The sequence below is a fragment of the Ambystoma mexicanum genome, chromosome 2q (genome assembly GCF_040938575.1).
Source record: "Ambystoma mexicanum isolate Mex_15411 chromosome 2q, UKY_AmexF1_1, whole genome shotgun sequence".
NCBI lineage: Eukaryota > Metazoa > Chordata > Amphibia > Caudata > Ambystomatidae > Ambystoma > Ambystoma mexicanum.
In genome coordinates this window covers 1,464,219,975-1,464,232,906 of record NC_090924.1, presented here as the reverse complement: position 1 = coordinate 1,464,232,906, position 12,932 = coordinate 1,464,219,975, and the positions used below count along the sequence as shown (strand labels likewise).

Here is a 12,932-nt window from a genome sequence, read left to right as displayed (position 1 = left end):
CAGCTTTTAGCACCTTATTACTGAGATTGTTTAATCCAGGGGCTCCTGTATTTTTAGATTTTATTATAAGATTATTTATTATACCTACCTCACATCTCAATGTCCAAGGTAAAGGACTCACTCTATGAGGTGAGTAACATTGGTCGTTGGTCTTATACAACTTAGAAAAATGGCCTGCCAAGATGGCTTCAAGGATTGGATTTATCATTATTTTGACCTCAGTCGGGTCCACATTATTCATTAGTTGCCAGAAGTTATGCCAGTTCACCCCTCTCATTGCTCCTAACATCCGTTCACCATCCCGTTGAGCAATGATATATCTATGGCTCCTCAGCCAGTTTTTGTATGATTGCTTTACTCGTTTAATAGAAACCGAATGATCCGAACCGGCTATATTCAGTTTACGCAGTCTGCGGAGCTCCCTATTAAGTTCTCTTTTTCTTTCGTTAACATCTATGTCCATTGCATGTTTGTGTTGATTTGTCCGAACAGATCTGCGAGGCTTATGTTAAAAAAAATCCTTAATTTTGGATCTAATGGTGCCGTCGAATTCTTTTACCGAGAACATATGCAAACGTTGTTCCAAATTTTTATTTTCATATTCAGCGATGAGCATAGAGGTAAATTTGTGTGTGGAATTAAAGGACCATTTAATCCTATTATTTGTGGTGTTAAGCAAAAGATCCTCCTTATAGCATTGTTTAGCCCTTTCGCAGATTAAAAGTTCAAACTCCATCACAAGCATACAGTGGTCACTTGTCGAGACTTGTTTCACTTCAAAACTTAACAATGAAAAACTCAATTTGGCAGTTAGAAAAATATGATCAATAGTGGACTTGCAGCCTCTTGCATTCCATGTACATTGGTCATTAGAAATATGCTTTAATCCCCACAATTCGGTGTATTTATGCCATAGGAATCCTCTGTGTTTCTGGCTACCAATTACACCGGTTGTCATCTTGAGATGCAAGGATTCTCCCATCAAACTGTCCACATCACAGTCAGCGTTTAAATTGCCTGCTATTATTATTTGACCAGAAGTGTTGTTGGTAGACCACTGATCTATTTGTTTACCTAAATCAATTAAGTTGATTTCCAGCTGTTGATCGGATAAGACATTCGCGTTCCAATACACGTTAATTATCAGTAGTGAGAAGAGATTCAAACCATTTCTCACCCAATAATCAGTTAAGAGAAACGATTGATCTTGTTTCCAAGTGTTTATTTTTTGCAGACCTGGGGACTCCTTTGACGCTGTGAGTATACCCCCCTTAGGTCTGCCTCTCGCACCTTTTGTGGCACATATGTCCTCCACTACGAAATCTTCCCAGCCCACATGAGTGGTCAGCCAGGTTTCTTGTAACAAAATTAGATCAAAGCCATGTAAATCTAACATGAGAGATTCGTTGTTAAAAAGATTGAAATTGCCACGAGAATTCCAGCATAGCAATTTCAAAGCATGATTAGTAACTATGCAGGTTTACCCAATTCCTTTAGATTGGAGATTGCGTCTCGCAAAGAAAGAGCCAACCATCTCCAATCCTGTTTCTCTGATACATCATCAGTTTTTTGATTGGTGTGATGGAAACTTCGTTCCTCACTTTCTTGCCTTGTTATCCCACCTCTATCAGGGATTTGTGTTGGAATAGACTGGTCCTTAAATGGGAAGATGTCAAAACCCATACGATGAAGAGCTTCTGCCTCCTTCAGTATCATTGACCGAACCAAGGGGGATGGAATCACCAATCTGACAAAATCCCATCTTCTCTTATCGATAAAATCGACCATATGAATATCTGCAGAGGTAATAAGTTTGAGTTCAGATATCTCCGCAAATAACGAGAGAATGTAGGGTCTATTTAGCGATTGCATTCTATCATCTTTAAATAAGGAGCATAAAATCAGACTCTGCATATGTGGAAGTGCCACAGGTCTGAGCTCCTGCAGATATTTAATATCGTTAGATGTTTTATCATTATGCCACCTACCATCCCCCCTTACATATGAGCGATAGTCCTGTTCATTCCTCTCTTCTTCTGATAAGCCCTCATCTTTTTTCTGACAGTTCAACAGAGTATCTTTGTTTCTAAGCCTCTTATTTTCTTCTACAATGTTATTCACATTTTTTAGGAGTTCACCAATTTGATCATGGTCATTGGCCTTGCGATTTATGCTAGTGTCTGTGATCACTGTCTGTGTGATATCATATTGTGTACGCCCTGCATTCTGCATCTCAGTAGGAAGTGCAGTTTCCTTCTCATTTGTACGCAAACTCGTATTAGTGTGTTCCATTACTCTATCTTGTTCTTTCAATCTTTTATTTTCATTCATCAAATCCTGGACATTTCTGAGTATTTCCTCCACATTTGTCTCAATATCTGTGGGCGCAAGGTGAGGGTTAAGTGCTGCATCTGCTCCTTGCAGGACTGATCTCTCATCCTGTTTACTACAAGAGTCTACCATTGTTGTATTTGTAAAAGGTAGTGTATTGATCTTCGTAGTGTCTTTATGGTATAATCCCGTGTTTACTAATTGTACAATCGGCCTTATTCGTCGCTTCACTACCTCCCCAGAGGCCAAGAGTGTATGATTGTTTTTAACCTGTTCTATACCACTCATGTTTTTACCAGATCTAATAGGCTCCTTTGTACTTAGGCAGTCAGCTTCCTTATTCGACGCACTTATTGGACCATTAAAGATTTTAAAAATGTCATTCAAACCATTTTCCAGTCTACTCGTGTTATCCGTAAGGGAAGCTCTTTTTTTTTCTTCATAACCTCATACATTCCCTCCACTCCTTCTTCATATTCACTCTGAGTTGCCTGATCAGCGGATGTTTTCACAGTTGCAGCTGCATTCATCTATGTGGTTCCTCAATTCGATATCACACAGAAAACTGCACCCGAAGCATCCTCATCAATCATGTGTTTCATATCAAGGTCTATCATAAATTTTCTAGATGATTTGTTTCTTTGTTCTGTTTTTTTTACTTTGTTATTATTTTTTTTCACTTGTTTTTTTCTGCTCTAAAAGGCATAGTATCCCTAATAGGACCTTCAGTTAAGTCGTTGCCCTTAGAAATAATTTTGGGCGTGACAGTGTCCTTTTTCGCAGAGTTGGCCACAATTTCCGAAAATTTAGAGGCCACCATGTTATTTCTAGATGTTTTATTTTTAAGCGGAGAGTTCACATCAGGCTTGCCATTCCCAATTTCCACCCCATTTGTGTGGCATATAGATTTCAGATCAGCATTCCATGTTACCATTGTTTCCTTCACTATGGGGACTAACATGTCAGCTAGTCCTATAGGCAAAGTCTCTATACATTTAACAATAGGTATGAGTAAGCTCGGTAGGACTTTGGGAAAATTGTCAATAGCTGTTACCATAGAAGTCAACAAGTCAAAATAGCTCGGTTGAAAATACTTACCATCGTCGTCATGTCATCAGCTGGTGGAAAATCATTTATGCCCTCCGATAGGATATCGTATATGGGATCAGACATATTATCGTCAGTAATAAAGATAGCCGGAGTGTCAGAGTCAAGAGCGTTATTTCCAGCAACCTTATCCCCCTGATGTGGATCATTGAGTATCCCTTCTATCTCATAGTCACCAAACATTGGTTGGGAAGAGCCATGACTACCTCCTGATTCCTAATTTCAACTGAACAATCCTGCGCACATTGTAACAATTCCTCTTCATCTGCACACGGTGTAGGCAAAGGAAGTGCCGCCGCATGAGCCAGACTAGCCCTGCGGGTACTTACTGCAGTGAAGAAGCCCGCCCTATGGTCTTTACGTAGGGCGGCTAATTTTACTTTACCCATGTTGTAATTAGTTAAGATCACTCAATACTACCGCCAAAGGACTAAGGTGTTGATATATACAACACCCAACTTCAGCGGTTATGAGGTGTATTTGGATTGCACCAAAAATTTAAATACCTGTTAAAGAAACGTATTTCTGGTACTTGCTTTATCTTATGTTGCCCTTGCATCCAAAGCACATAATCGACGGGTCAGTTCCCCCTGCGCACACAAGATAGATTGGTGGTTAACCGCACCCGAACACCCGCAACACGGAGCACGAACCGCAAACAGCGTGCTTTCGAATGCTTCCGTGTGCGCGCGCGAGTGCGCTACACACACTGCTTTTGGGCTTTTGGGGGGCGGGCACAAGGGTGAGCTTAGCGTTGCGAGCCCAATCAGAAAACAGCTAGAAGTGAGTAAAAAAGAAAGATTTAAGTCAAGAAAGATTAGGAGGGATAGCAGTGTGTCCTAAACTTACAATGTCAATGTCAATTGAGAGTGTATATTTACTTTCCGCCCAGATAGGTCAGGCAGCTTCCTGTGTGCCTGTAAAGGACGTCCGCTTCACCGTGGATTCAGCGCTCAGCAAGCAGCGTCCAGTCCATCAGGGTGGAAAACGCCACGCATTCCGCTCGGTTTTACGAGCTTCATCAGGCTGATGCTCAGATTATTATCAGACCCCTCAGCTGTGTTCTCTATCTTCTCCTCAGACCCCTCAGATTATTATCAGCTGTGTTCTCCATCTTCTCTTCAGACCCCTCAGATTATTATCAGCTGTGTTCTCCATCTTCTCCTCAGACACCTCAGATTATTATCAGCTGTGTTCTCCATCTTCTCCTCAGACACCTCAGATTATTATCAGCTGTGTTCTCCATCTTCTCCTCAGACCCCTCAGATTATTATCAGATGTGTTCTCCATCTTCTCAGACCCCTCAGCTGTGTTCTCTATCTTCTCCTCAGACCCCTCAGATTATTATCAGCTGTGTTCTCCATCTTCTCTTCAGACCCCTCAGATTATTATCAGCTGTGTTCTCCATCTTCTCCTCAGACACCTCAGATTATTATCAGCTGTGTTCTCCATCTTCTCCTCAGACCCCTCAGATTATTATCAGCTGTGTTCTCCATCTTCTCTTCAGACGCCTCAGATTATTATCAGCTGTGTTCTCCATCTTCCCCTCAGACCCCTCAGATTATTATCAGCTGTGTTCTCCATCTTCTCCTCAGACCCCTTAGATTATTACCAGCTGTGTTCTCCATCTTCTCCTAAAACCCCTCAGATTATTATCAGATGTGTTCTCCATTTTCTCCTAAAACCCCTCAGATTATTATCAGATGTGTTCTGTTTTATTGTCATGTGTCTCCATCTTCTCCTCGTCAAAGCTCACATTTTATCATAACCTGTGTTTGCCATCCTCTCCTACTCACTCTATGCTTATCATCACTTGCGTCTTCCATCTTCCCTCCACAGATGCCTTCCTCTATGGAACTGACGGTATTCTCATTGCCCCCCTCCTCAGATTCCTTGCTCTGCGTCATGATCAGATATATCCCATTCTCCCCGGGACAGATTCCTTGCTCTTTGTTATTATCAGCTGTGTTCTTCATCCTCTTCTCCTGAGACCCCTCTGATTATTATCAGCTGTGTTCTCCATCTTCTCCTGAGACCCCTCAGAATATTATCAGCTGTGTTCTCTATCTTCTCCTCTGACTCCTCAGATTATTATCAGATGTGTTCTCCATCTTCTCCTCAGACCCCTCAGATTATTATCAGATGTGTTCTCCATCTTCTCCTCAGACCCCTCAGATTATTATCAGCTGTGTTCTCCATCTTCTCCTCAGACCCCTCATATTATTATCAGCTGTGTTCTCCATCTTCTCCTCAAACCCCTTAGATTATTACCAGCTGTGTTCTCCATTTTCTCCTAAAACCCCTCAGATTATTATCAGCTGTGTTCTGTTTTATTGTCATGTGTCTCCATCTTCTCCTCGTCAAAGCTCACATTTTATCATAACCTGTGCTCGCCATCCTCTCCTACTCAGACCACTCACTCTGTGTTTATCATCACTTGTGTCTTTCATCTTCTCTCCTCAGATTCCCCGCTCTGTGTGCAGTGAGAGCTGTCCTCCTGGATTCCGGAAGGTCTTTCAGAAAGATCGGCCAATCTGCTGCTATGACTGCACCCCATGCCCTCATGGAGAAATCACACACTTAAGTGGTAGGTGTTAACATTTGATACACTGGCTAATATGAAAAAAGTGGAAAATACAGCTCCTGTATCCTGGAGAATATGCTTTTGTGTGGACTAAAAATTGAGAACAGGATTAAATGTTTAAGGTATCAGGTAATATTATCCCCACCAATAATATCGCCATATAAATTGGCGTGGGGTAAGGCCATAGGTGATATTATTAGTGGGGATAATTAATGGGGTAAATGTGACCGGGAGTTGCAGGAGTGTTCCCCGCTCCCTTTAAATAAATATGGGGGTTGCATGAGTGTCCCCCTCAGGTTCCATGACTTAATATCGGCGCAAAAATATGGTTATATTTTTGTATGCCGATATTTTTGCCGGGTTATTAACACATGGAACCATGTTTAAGTGGGTATTTCTGCAGGCGCTGATATTTTCCACTTGTTTCTCTCCCTGCTGGTCCATGAACTATAATCAATTACATACTAATTCTGCAGAGGTCTGTTCATGGAATCCCATTAGTCACGCGGCCAACATGTCCTGACTCTTAATTTATTATGAAAATGACAGAGCTGCACCACTTGCTACAAAGAGCACATTATGTTATCCTGCTTGTGACATGCACTTTAGTCATTGGTGAACTTATTTGCCTCAATCTCCAATCACTGATTTAAGGAACTTCAACATGGACCAGCATATCCATGCACACCTGCTGCACACATGCTGCACACCTGCTGCGCACCTGCTCCGCGATACTAATCGGAAAATCGCTCAGGGGGCTGGATCAGCATAATATAAATGCTGCCTCCTTGCTAATGCTGTCGTTGCTGACATTAGCAAGCATGAGTGGCTGTTCGCAGAGGGCAGAGCCCATCCTCGTTCATGGTGAGACTGGCTTGCTCTGTAGCAATGCAGCCTTCCTGTCGCTTGTCACACTGAATGCACAAGACATGTGATATAGAGTAGAAAGAGGACACACAAAGTAACAACTGAAGTCCCTCCCTGTGATCATTCATGAGCTATGACCCTAAATAGGCAGGGCAAAGCCAGAGACCAAGTAGCTGGTCCAGTCATACTCACAAACGGTTATAAATGGAGACATCTGGTTTTTCTTCTGTGCCTGATGGGTACTCTATATTTTGAACTAACATTTTAAAAGAGTGAAAGGAAGACTATATTTGTGAAGGACACACCAACACAGTGAAAGGCTGAATTTCTTTACCAGATCTGAACCTGTGATCGAAGGGTTGCGCGTGGATGCGTGTCTTGCTGGGAGATTTGTTGTGTTTGAGGAGACCCTGAACTAAAATATTTAATCATCTACATATTTTGCATTCTGTCGTGTGCAGTTTCCTTTGTTTCTAGAGTTGTTGTCTAATCTTACATGTGGTGTCTTGCATGTGCCTCTTTTTGCCCTGGCCCTGTGGGTCGCACTTCTACATAAGAGGAGCTGTTTGTATCGGGGCATGTGATGCAGTTGGAATCTTTTGCAAGGGTAGCAGGTCGGGGTGAATGAAGAAGGCAACATTATTCCTGGTCTCAAGCACTGGGTCCCAAGAGTGAGTGGAATTCTGGAGAATCTATTGGAAGGAGAGACTTCTGGGATTGTGTTCTGCTTAAAGAGAGTTCCTGATATCCTTAAAAGGGCACAGGGGGGATACCATATTCCATGACGTCAGACCAGATCATGTGCAGGTGCAGCGCCACATCACATGGCCCTCAAGATCTAGGAACCCCACAAAAAGATGTTACAAGTGACTGGAAGAAACCAGAAGGTGCCTCACCCACTAGTCCCCGTATATCTGTCATCCAGGTGGCCAGGACACAGCCATCGCTTTTGCATCCAGTTCCTTCCGGTGGACCAGTGCGGGAGGATAACCTGGCTGAGTTGTCTTAGGGGAGTGGGAGTGGGACATTGGACAGTGAGACGCAGATTCCCCTTCCTTATAACACCTTTAGCCCATCCTACCCCATAGGATATTTAGGAACTCTACCCCCCTCCCTTGAACAACACAAACACTTTCTCACTGATAGCATGCTCTAAGGGAAAACAGACTAACACCCAGACGTTTACCTGACATGTCCCAATGCTATGGTCAGGTGAGGTCAGTCAATTATCAACAATCACTCACACCTAACTTCCATTACACTTCCCCACACAGATAAAAATCGAAGCACAAGAGCACACTCTGAGCGAGGCAAAGCACACAAGGCAACGGCAGTTTGCAGATGGCAGTTTAACGAGAGGAGAAAGACGGCGAAACAAAAGCGGGTCGCAAGGAAGAAAGTTCCCTTGACCTTTCCGTTACTTTCATGAGACCGCGAGAGAAAGCGTAAGACCAGGAAACCAAGCTGAAGAATCCTGCATTATATGTTGGTGGTACCCGGGACCCTCACACGTCAGTCATCAAAGTGGGGAGAATCTCCAGACATTGTGGTACTGTCCTTGGCTCCAAGAACAAAGCCGCTTCAGTGAAAGCAACAGAGACAGTGAGTTGGGGAGACCGATACAAGACCAGTCTGTGTTGAAGCCAAGGCGGGAAGCAACATTGTATGGCGAGCGCTGGAACAAACATTGTTGAATGGTGTGTGATAAGAGATGCAAATTAAGTTAAAATTGCTGATGAGTGATTGAACTTTAAAGCAAACTACAATACATTTTGACAGAGTGGTCCGACACCACGTTGGTGCTCAATTGAAGGTCTCTGTAAGGTAGCCAGCTAAGAAGTGATAAAAGTACATGGATTTGGTCCGAGCACTACAGAGGGAGATCAAGTGAATGATTTGTGGTAAAGTGGAATGAGTCTGACAAAGGGGGGTCCGGGATGAGTCAAGAATCACCCATGAAGTTTTGCATGAGAATCCTGAGAAGAAAGGAACTTTTGACTAACATGACTCACTCCATTTGCTTTTTCTACTGTCTGCCATAACTATACAACCCAAACATGTCCTAAAAAATATACACATTGACCACCATCACAACTATACTCTGCAAACATTTATAACATTGCCACACACAGCACTATACACTTTAGCTATTGTATAATCACTTCAGCTACAACTAACAAATATATTTTTAATCCGAACACAAACATATTACTCAGACTCGCTACTTTCATAAAATGTCAAGATCTACGAACACACAGAACCCCTCCAAGCCCCAATGCTGTCTGCAGACACATGCCCATGTCCGCAGCTCAGCATACGGCTGCGGACAATCAAATTGACCGCAGACTCGGTAGCACCTTCACATCTCCATCTTAAATTGTTTCCACTCACCCAGCCATGCCGGACACCCTTTCTGCCAAATAATAACCCTAAATGTAATTTTCGCACTGCGTTGTCGCGGACAATGATCGTAGTCTGTGGATCCAATATGGCGACCATTTCAAAAGGTTTAACGCAGCTCATTGTCCGCGAACACCGCAGTAAAAACATATAGATACATTGCACCATAACCTGGGAAACCTCAAACACTTATATATAGGTTAATTTAATTGAAATACACTCCTAATAGATAGACAGTCCTTCTGGCAACTCCTTATTTTCTTTCAAGTATTTAAGCCTAGTGGCATAACACATGAGATTAAAAAATATTAGCACCCAGCTAGGGGGAGCCACCAGGTCAGGTTGCTTGGATTGCAGGCAGAATTCCACTATCCATACCTGCACTCTAAGCAACCAGATGGCAACTTCTCCACCCCACCATTGCCCCCCACCTTCCCCTCCGTTCCCTCAGGGTCTCTTGCCACTTCCCACCTACGCCCCACTTACCTGATTCCTTTGGTGGTGGCGCACCCACACGTACATCCGTCACCGCTGCTGCTGCTCGGTATCCCCATTCGCTGCCATGGAAATGGAATAGGCACTCTGCATAAGGCCACGCCTTCCAGCTCCACAGCAGCCATCTTAAGTAAGAATTTTGTTTGAATGAAAGGGACCATGAGGGCATATGCCTTGGGCCCCGGGCCGTTACCACCAGATCAGGCCAGCCAGATCTGGTGTTATTGCTTTAATAAGGAAACATTTCAATTTGTGATGAATGTGATCCTTATGTGTATTATAAGTTATAAACACATCAGGGATGGAATAATCTACCTCAAAGAAAACAAGCAGATTATCTGCTATATATAAAGAAACTCTATGACCTAGGATTCCTCAGGGTTGCATATTATGGAGATGTTTTATACAGTAAAGTGTCACCGAACAGATTTAACAGTGTGTAGACAAGCAGGTCCTGGGGAGGGTAAATATACTGGAAAAAGCAAACTTTGCTCCAGGATTTCCTGTTTTTTCTGGACTCTCACATCATTACCAGTAACTTAGGGTCGGAAAATGAATAACAGACGCATTACATCCAGCAATGGGGACTGAAAGGTGCTGCACCTAGAACAGAATGTTGCAATTTAAAATATAATTAAAATAATAAACAGATGCAGGTCAAATTATACACATTTGAAAACTGCGCAATTGTTACATTGACCCATGAGATGCGCACTTGCATTTCTCCCATGACTGCAGAAGCTTTGCTCTGGTACTAGTGCAGTTTTGCACAGTGTAAGCACTGTGGCACAAGTGCAGTAACTCTATTCTTTAATATATGTTTGCACAAGACCAAAGGGGCATTTCTTTCCCTAGAACTAATACCGAGCAACATTGCTTTTGCTTTGGTGCAAAGTATCTATGCCATGAAATAACCGGTTTCCTGCACTCAAACGCTCTGTCTTACATTCAATTTCTGTTTTATAAATCAATGTTATACATCTTAATTAGTCTTTTTTCCAAAAAAACAAATACACCAAACATGTGATTTGAGTGAAAGTGTAAAGTCTTTACTCATAACACCATTGAATACAATTTATGAAACACCGACTTTGCACTTTCTCTCAAGGCTATATAAGATACATAACATTGATTTATAAAACAGAAATTGAATGTAAGAGAATGTTTTTGAGTGTAGGAAAATTGTTATTTCTGTTTACATTCGTGATTTAGGGCATATTCACCGTACCTTACTCACGCAGCAGTCCAAATAGAGCACCCGGGCGCTAACCATATGTCCAGCTGCCCAGTTTTATTTACATATCTATGATATGAGCCCTGGGCCTGCAGCATCCGTGCAGAAATGGATTTGCACACCTCCATACCACACGTAGCAAATATCAACCAACTCTTGCACATTTAAATAAATGGCACCTAGTGCCATAAACAGGAGAAATCACATTTTTATGGAGGCCTCTGAATGTCTCAAAAGTCACAAAGGACCGGGTCAGGAGACTGCAAATATTAAAAGTCAGAGCACCCTTTAAAACTGCTCATCAAAGGGTTTTCAATTAACAGCTAAGGGACGTGGTTCTCTCTTGTGGCTCTGAGCATGCTGGAACCAGGCACTTTCTATGTAGACATATTTAATCAGTGAGTTGATTCCAAGGCTAAACTTTTCAGAGCGGTCAGGATTTCCTTGACAAACTGTCACAGAACATCTTCATGTTTTCTATTTCAGCACTTGTTCTCTTCCTGTTTACCTTACTCGTTCTTGTAATAAGCTTGTGTGACACTGAACTGTATTATTTTCTATGTAGATATGGCAAACTGCATAACGTGCCCAGGAGACCAGTGGTCCAATGAGAGACGAGATGCCTGCATTCCACGGATCAGAGAGTTTCTGGCCTATGAGGATCCTCTGGGTGTGGTCTTATCTTCCATTGCAAGTTTCTTCTTCATCCTCACTGCTGGTGTGCTGGGAATATTTATTAAATATCGCAACACCCCCCTCGTTAAAGCCAATAACCGGAATCTGAGCTACACCCTCCTCCTCTCACTCATGCTTTGCTTCCTCTGCTCTCTTCTGTTTATGGGTCCCCCTTCAAAGATATCCTGCCTCATACGGCAAACCTCCTTCAGCATCATCTTCACAATTGCTGTATCTTCTGTTCTTGGAAAAACCATCACCCTCATCATCGCCTTTAAAGCCACAAAGCCCGGCAGCAAGTTCAGGAAGTGGGTGGGCACCCGAGTGTCGAGCTGTCTGCTGCTTCTCTGCACGCTGGTGCAGGTGTTGATCTGCACCATGTGGCTTGTTTACGCTGCCCCGTTCCCAGACATTGACACCACATCAGAGACTGGGAAGATGATCTTACAGTGCAACGAAGGCTCCGTCATTGGGTTCTACTCTGTGGTTGGTTATATGGGGTTTTTGGCTCTTCTGAGCTTTGCTGTTGCCTCCATTGCGAGAAAGTTACCAGATAGTTTTAACGAGGCCCAGCTTATCACCTTCAGCATGCTAGTGTTCTGCAGTGTCTGGATCTCTTTCATCCCAGCCTACCTGAGCACCAAGGGTAGGCACATGGTGGCCGTGGAGATCTTCACCATCGTGACTTCCGGTGCTGGACTCCTGGGCTGTATCTTCATCCCCAAATGCTACGTCATTCTCCTGAGACCTGAGCAGAACACTAAAGAGTACCTAATGGGGAAACACACAAAGAACTGATGTTTGTGGGAACCCTTCCTGATGTGGCCCAGCTAGTCCATGATCAAGCACCATATTAGAACAGGGCATCATTCCGCACGGCCACTTACTTCACTGCAGATTTCTTTTCTTTTGTTCTTTTTAAACAGTCAGTGCTACAACATTCAAACAGGGTCATTTTATATGACAGCTTCATTAGACGGATCAGACAGTGGCTAGCAACACTTAGATGAACTTGGCCTCCACATTTAATCATTATTTTTTGGTGTACAATTTGAAAACAGACATTGGCCGTCTGGAGCTCCAGTAGCTTTTACACTCCTAATACAAAAGAAGAGGTAATGCTGGATGCCTTCTACATGCACGGCATTCAGCATTACAACATATATATCTGGATTCTGAAGGGTTCTTACTGGTGCAAAAAACAGACCAAATCCACTGGATTAAGTGGTGCAAACTTTA

General features: G+C 42.9%; 1 protein-coding gene across 1 annotated transcript; it reads left to right on the top strand.

The window, feature by feature from the left end:
• Positions 1-3,439: 3,439 nt before the first annotated feature.
• On the top strand, positions 3,440-12,491 carry LOC138568891 (vomeronasal type-2 receptor 26-like). The gene is made up of 3 exons (XM_069646673.1): positions 3,440-3,514; positions 5,902-6,025; positions 11,584-12,491. Exons 1-3 carry the CDS (start codon positions 3,440-3,442, stop codon positions 12,489-12,491), a joined length of 1,107 nt encoding a protein of 368 aa, XP_069502774.1.
• The last annotated feature ends 441 nt before the right edge of the window (positions 12,492-12,932 follow it).

What these genes read in the sequence shown, in the direction of transcription:
- LOC138568891 (XM_069646673.1), top strand. Translation starts at nt 3,440, where the DNA reads ATGTCATCAGCTGGTGGAAAATCATTTATGCCCTCCGATAGGATATCG. An exon ending in GATCAGACATATTATCGTCA is followed by an intron (nt 3,515 to 5,901) that starts GTAATAAAGATA and finishes TTCTCTCCTCAG; the next exon opens with ATTCCCCGCTCTGTGTGCAG. An exon ending in AGAAATCACACACTTAAGTG is followed by an intron (nt 6,026 to 11,583) that starts GTAGGTGTTAAC and finishes TTTTCTATGTAG; the next exon opens with ATATGGCAAACTGCATAACG.